This window comes from Procambarus clarkii, chromosome 36 (assembly GCF_040958095.1).
Source record: "Procambarus clarkii isolate CNS0578487 chromosome 36, FALCON_Pclarkii_2.0, whole genome shotgun sequence".
Classification (NCBI taxonomy): domain Eukaryota; kingdom Metazoa; phylum Arthropoda; class Malacostraca; order Decapoda; family Cambaridae; genus Procambarus; species Procambarus clarkii.
The window spans coordinates 34,749,150-34,756,463 of record NC_091185.1 but is presented as its reverse complement, the minus strand read 5'-3'; the positions used below and the strand labels follow the sequence as shown (position 1 = coordinate 34,756,463).

The 7,314-nt window shown below is 38.0% G+C and overlaps 1 protein-coding gene across 1 annotated transcript; it reads right to left on the bottom strand.

Annotated features, from left to right (window-relative positions):
- Nucleotides 1-5,503: 5,503 nt before the first annotated feature.
- LOC138371751 (antifreeze protein Maxi-like) lies at nt 5,504-6,920 on the bottom strand. Its single transcript, XM_069336772.1, has 2 exons — nt 6,834-6,920; nt 5,504-5,767 (listed from the first exon to the last, which is right to left on the bottom strand). Exons 1-2 carry the CDS (start codon nt 6,918-6,920, stop codon nt 5,504-5,506), a joined length of 351 nt encoding a protein of 116 aa, XP_069192873.1.
- Nucleotides 6,921-7,314: the final 394 nt, after the last annotated feature.

The window sequence follows — 7,314 nt, the reverse complement described above, 5'->3', positions numbered from 1 at the left end:
CCATATTGCTATGTGACAGTGGGTCACAAAGCTCCTCTTTGCATTCTTTAAGCACCCTGGCAAACACTTCATCCGGCCCTGGGGATTTGTTTGGTTTGAGTTTTACTATTTGTTTAAGAACATCCTCCCTGGTAACTGCTAAACTCGTCAACCTGTCCTCGTCCTCACCCACATAGACTTGTTCGGCTGAAGACATATTGTTAAGTTCCTCTTTAGTAAATACAGATACAAAATATTTATTAAAAATACTACTCATCTCTTCATCACTATCTGTTATTTGACCTGTCTCAGTTTTTAATGGACAAGATACGAGCTAGATGGTGTTGTGATTGCGAAGTCGGATTGCGAAAGGGATCTGGGAGTTATGATTAGTAAGAATTTAAAACAAAAGGATCAATGCATAAATGTTCGTAATAAGGCAAATCGGACACTTGGATTTATTAATCGCAGCGTTAGTAACAAGACACCTGGTGTGGTTCTCAAGCTATATCTTGCTCTAGTTAGGCCCCATTTAGATTATGCAGTTCAGTTTTGGTCGCCATATTATAGAATGGATATAAATTCACTTGAACGTGTCCAGCGTAGGATGACTAAGTTAATTCCCCAAATTAGAAATCTTTCATATGAAGAAAGATTAACAAAGCTTAAGTTGCATTCACTGGAAAGGCGAAGAGTTAGGGGTGACATGATAGAGGTTTACAAGTGGATGAATGGACATAACCGGGGGGATATTAATAGGGTATTAAAAGTATCAACACAGGACAGAACACGAAACAATGGATATAAATTGGATAAGTTTAGATTTAGGAAAGACTTGGGTAAATACTGGTTCAGTAACAGGGTTGTTGATTTGTGGAACCAATTGCCGCGTAACATTGTGGAGGTGGGGTCCCTCGATTGTTTCAAGCACGGGTTGGACAAGTATATGAGTGGGATTGGGTGGTTATAGAATAGGAGCTGCCTCGTATGGGCCAATAGGCCTTCTGCAGTTACCTTTGTTCTTATGTTCTTATCCTTTCCCTAGTCTTAGTACGATATAACTGAAAAAACCCTTTAGGATTTGTCTTTGCTTGCCCTGCTATGCGAACTTCATAGTTTCTTTTTGCTTTCCTTATCTCTTTTTTTAACATTTCTAACCAGTTGTACGAATTCCTGTTCTAAAGTGACCTCCCCATTTTTAATCCTTTTGTACCAAGCTCTCTTTTTACCTATAAGGTTCTTCAAATTCTTTGTTATCCACTTTGGGTCATTAGTATTCGATCTATTCAATTTGTATGGTATACTACGTTCCTGTGCTTCGTTTAGAATATTCTTAAATAAGTTATATATTGAATCCACATCGAAATCCCCATTTAAGTCACCTATCGCTGGGTTCATGTCTCGCTCCAAGACCAGCCCACACCCCATACCCAAGACTTTCCAATCAATTTGACCCAAAAAATTTCTTAGGCTATTAAAATCAGCTTTTCGAAAATCTGGCACTTTAACAGAATTTTCTCCTACAGGTCTATTCCATTCTATGGAATTAAATGATTAACATTCTATTAACGAATTAAATGCTCTTGTCTGCACAGAAAAAATAGATATTATTGCACTTACCGAAACGTGGATGAATGTAGAAAATAGAGAACTATTAGCTGAATATCAAATATATGGATTTAAACTATTTCACACAGATAGATATATTAGACGAGGAGGTGGAGTAGCCATATATGTTAGGGACAATTTGAAATGTAGTCTCAAAGAGGGAATCAAAACAGAGCCACACACAGAAACTATTTGGATAGAATTAAACGAAAAAGCTAATAATATTATAATAGGAGTAATATATAGGCCACCAAATTTAGACAGAATGGAAGCAAAGCATCTATGGGATGAAATATCTAGAGCATCTAGATCTAACAGTATTTATGTCATGGGTGACTTTAATTTTAGCGGAATAAACTGGTTGAACAAAACAGGGAATAGTGAAGCAGAAGATTTTCTAGAATTAATTGACGATTGCTTTCTTACGCAACACATTAAGGATCCAACACGGGAAAATAATATTTTAGATTTAGTGTTAACTAACAGGGAAACGCAAATTAATGACATCGAAATAGGGAGTGAGCTAGGGAGCAGTGATCACAAAGAAATCAGATTTAGCATAGAATGGAATAGACCAGTAGGAGAAAATTCTGTTAAAGTGCCAGATTTTCGAAAAGCTGATTTTAATAGCCTAAGAAATTTTTTGGGTCAAATTGATTGGAAACTCTTGGGTATGGGGTGTGGGCCGGTCTTGGAGCGAGACATGAACCCAGCGATAGGTGACTTAAATGGGGATTTCGATGTGGATTCAATATATAACTTATTTAAGAATATTCTAAACAAAGCACAGGAACGTAGTATACCATACAAATTGAATAGATCGAATACTAATGACCCAAAGTGGATAACAAAGAATTTGAAGAACCTTATAGGTAAAAAGAGAGCTTGGTACAAAAGGATTAAAAATGGGGAGGTCACTTTAGAACAGGAATTCGTACAACTGGTTAGAAATGTTAAAAAAGAGATAAGGAAAGCAAAAAGAAACTATGAAGTTCGCATAGCAGAGCAAGCAAAGACAAATCCTAAAGGGTTTTTTCAGTTATATCGTACCAAGACTAGGGAAAGGATAGGTCCATTAAAAACTGAGACAGGTCAAATAACAGATAGTGATGAAGAGATGAGTAGTATTTTTAATAAATATTTTGTATCTGTATTTACTAAAGAGGAACTTAACAATATGCCTTCAGCCGAACAAGTCTATGTGGGTGGGGACGAGGACAGGTTGACGAGTTTAGCAGTTACCAGGGAGGATGTTCTTAAACAAATAGTAAAACTCAAACCAAACAAATCCCCAGGGCCGGATGAAGTGTTTGCCAGGGTGCTTAAAGAATGCAAAGAGGAGCTTTGTGACCCACTGTCAACCATATTTAATAAATCAATAGAGTCAGGCAGAGTGCCAGAGTTTTGGAAAGTTGCTAATGTGATACCAGTTTTTAAGAAAGGAGATAGATCACTTGCGTCTAACTATCGACCAATTAGCCTAACGTCTATTGTGGGAAAGTTACTCGAATCTATAATAGCAAATAAAATTCGTCTTCATCTTGAAAAACATAAATTAATAATTGAGTCGCAACATGGTTTTATAAATGGCCGTTCATGTTTAACAAATTTGTTATCTTTTTATTCTAGCATTGTTGAGGCAGTTGATAGTGGTAAGGATTGCGATGTTGTATACCTTGACTTTAGCAAAGCTTTTGATACAGTGCCACATGAAAGACTGATTAAAAAGATAGAGTCTCATGGTATTGGGGGTGCTATATTAAGCTGGATTAGGGCATGGCTATACCAAAGGAAACAGAGAGTTAGTATAAATGGAATCAAGTCAGAGTGGGAAAATGTTGTAAGTGGAGTGCCTCAAGGCTCTGTCCTGGGACCTCTGTTGTTTATAATTTATATAAATGATTTAGATTCAGGTTTGAGTAGCAACATTTGCAAATTTGCCGATGATACGAAAATCGGTAGGGAAATTAATTCGGAGGAGGACTCACTATCACTTCAAGTTGATCTAGATAGGGTTTTGAAATGGTCAAAGGATTGGCAGATGCAGTTTAATGCTGATAAATGTAAAGTTCTGAGGTTAGGTAATGATGATAGAGTTACAAGATACGAGCTAGATGGTGTTGTGATTGCGAAGTCGGATTGCGAAAGGGATCTGGGAGTTATGATTAGTAAGAATTTAAAACAAAAGGATCAATGCATAAATGTTCGTAATAAGGCAAATCGGACACTTGGATTTATTAATCGCAGCGTTAGTAACAAGACACCTGGTGTGGTTCTCAAGCTATACCTTGCTCTAGTTAGGCCCCATTTAGATTATGCAGTTCAGTTTTGGTCGCCATATTATAGAATGGATATAAATTCACTTGAACGTGTCCAGCGTAGGATGACTAAGTTAATTCCCCAAATTAGAAATCTTTCATATGAAGAAAGATTAACAAAGCTTAAGTTGCATTCACTGGAAAGGCGAAGAGTTAGGGGTGACATGATAGAGGTTTACAAGTGGATGAATGGACATAACCGGGGGGATATTAGTAGGGTATTAAAAGTATCAACACAGGACAGAACACGAAACAATGGGTATAAATTGGATAAGTTTAGATTTAGGAAAGACTTGGGTAAATACTGGTTCAGTAACAGGGTTGTTGATTTGTGGAACCAATTGCCGCGTAACATTGTGGAGGTGGGGTCCCTCGATTGTTTCAAGCACGGGTTGGACAAGTATATGAGTGGGATTGGGTGGTTATAGAATAGGAGCTGCCTCGTATGGGCCAATAGGCCTTCTGCAGTTACCTTTGTTCTTATGTTCTTTTGTTCTTATGCTAAATCTGATTACTTTGTGATCACTGTTCCCTATCTCACTCCCTATTTCGATGTCATTAATTTGTGTTTCCCTGTTAGTTAACACTAAATCTAAAATATTATTTTCCCGCGTTGGTTCCTTAATGTGTTGCGTAAGAAAGCAATCATCAATTAATTCTAGAAAATCTTCTGCTTCACTATTCCCTGTTTTGTTCACCCAGTTTATTCCACTAAATTTAAAGTCACCCATGACATAAATACTGTTAGATCTAGATGCTCTAGATATTTCATCCCATAGATGCTTTGCTTCCATTCTGTCTAAATTTGGTGGCCTATATATAACTCCTATTATAATATTATTTGCTTTTTCGTTTAATTCTATCCAAATAGTTTCTGTGTGTGGCTCAGTTTTGATTCCCTCTTTGAGACTAAATTTCAAATTGTCCCTAACATATATGGTTACTCCTCCTCCTCGTCTAATATATCTATCTGTGTGAAATAGTTTAAATCCATTTATTTGATATTCAGCTAATAGTTCTCTATTTGCTACATTCATCCACGTTTCGGTAAGGGCAATAATATATATTTTTTCTGTACAGACAAGAGAATTTAACTCGGTTATTTTGTTTCTTAGACTTCTACTGTTAGTGTAATATACCCTAAGTGAATTGTTATTTTGAGGCCCTTCTCTTTCCCTGGCCATTTTGCCAATTTGTTTCTCCAACAAACACATACTTTTATTACCTCCTTCCTCCCTATCAATTCCCATACCGCTATCTACTAACAGTTTAAACCCAAACAAACACCTCTAACCACTGGTTCCAACGAGTTCGCAACAGCAACATCCCCAGCCCTCGATAGATGCACCCCATCACGAGCATACATTTCATTTCCTCCACAGAAGTGTTCCCAGTTGTCTATGAAAGATATTGCATTTGATTTGCAATATCTTTCCAGCCGGCAATTGACACCAAGTGCCCTCGACAACCATTCATTCCCAACGCTCTTTCTTGGAAGAATGCCACATATGATCGGGATTCCTCCCTTGCTCCTAACTAATTCTATGGCTTTGTTAAATTTCTTTATCAGTTCCTCACTCTTAACTCGTCCAACTTCATTATCCCCAGCAGCAGAATGTTGCAGTAGCAGCAGCAGCAGTAGCCACAGCAGCAGTAGCAGCAACAGCAGCAGCAGCAGCAGGAGTAGTAGTAGTAGGAGCAGTACTAGTAGCAGCAGCAGCAGCAACATCAGTAGCAGCAACATCAGTAGCAGCAGGAGCAGCGGCAGAAACAGCAGTATCAGTAGTAGCAACAGCAGCAGCAGCAGTAGCAGTCGTAGAAGCAGCAGCAGTAGCAGCAGTAGCAGCAGTAGCACCTCCATTCTATGTGGTGTATTTGTTCTACATATATAGGCATCATCTGGCGTCTTATTTTCCCTGATGTAAACCAATGGTCACACCTTGTGGTTGATGTATAGCTGTCGTTAGTGGTCGCAGGTTACTGCTTGTACTCCTATCGTTAGTCATCGTATGTTCTTCTATGTATACCTTTCGTCAGGGGTAGCATGTTTTTACATGTATAGTTCTCGTCAGTCGTGGTATGTTCTACCTTCACTGTTATCGTCAGTGGTCGCATATTCGTAAATGTATATCTATCGTCAGTCGTGGTATGGTCTTACATATACATCTATCGTCACTTGACTTATGTCCCCACATGTACACATTGAGCACAGATTTAACGTAACAATACATATAAGGTACAAAATACAAATCTAATGAAAGATATAGATCTAACCAAATACAAAAGCTCAAAGATAGTAATAAAGATGCAACGTGACAATACGAAGTCAAGAGTTGTGCGATAATTATCCTCACTCAGCCACGTCTGACAAACAACTAACCAATCATATAATGCAGGTGAGAGGAGTAACAGTGAACGAGCCCTGACGAGCCGTCGTAGCAACAGGGCTCCCTCACTCAGCGAGCGCGTGGCAGGTGTCCTCACGAGTTGTTCAATGTTAAAAAGAAGAAAAATATTTCTGTGTGTGGCGTCGTTGTGTGGCGGTGGTGCTCTGACCCTGACCTCCTGCCGCGTCTTGGGACCTAAAATCGATGCCTCTCACTCCCTGGGGATACTCTGGGGAGAGTGACTCCTGTCAATACATTTATTACTGTTGTGTGTGTCTCCCATTAGAAGGGATCAAAAGAAGACAATGTATGCCCGAAATGCTATGCGTACTAGCGGCTTTATGCACTATCTCTATCTTTAAATTTAACATTATGTATGTTACTCAATGTATGTACCTTTACTGAATAAAACATCTAACCTAATCTAATCTATGTGGAGATTATTTCTTTACCCGCCCTTTACACTATCCGATTCTCTCATTGTATCATTTTATCTTATTCTTACCTATCATCTTATTCTTACCTTCATCCTAAATCTTACCTTTATCCTAAATTTTACTTTCGTCTTACTTATACCTTCCAAAATCTTTTTCTTACTTTTCCTTTTATTTATATTCTTACCTTTCATCTTACCCTTACATGTTCCTTTCTCTTACATGCTTCTTACTTTGCCTCTCACTTTCTTGCCTTATTCATGTCTTTATCACTCCATTTCAATTACCGGACTTGATAATGGTCCGGGGCTCACCGAAATGTCTTCGTTTCTGAATTTTCTGATGTGTGGTTTGGTCATCAAGGTGCTGTTCAACATTGTCTTGAACATTGTTTAACAGTTCCTTGAAAACTGTTAAAGAAAGAAGAAGAACTGTTAAAAGAAGCAGGTTTCATCCGTTTGTTTAAAAAAATAAACTTACACATGAAATGTGTAAGTTTTAAATTATAAAATGTAAGCCTAAATAATACACTTACTGGAGTATTGTGACCAGTGTTAAACGGGTCACTTAATTCAGGAAACAAATTCT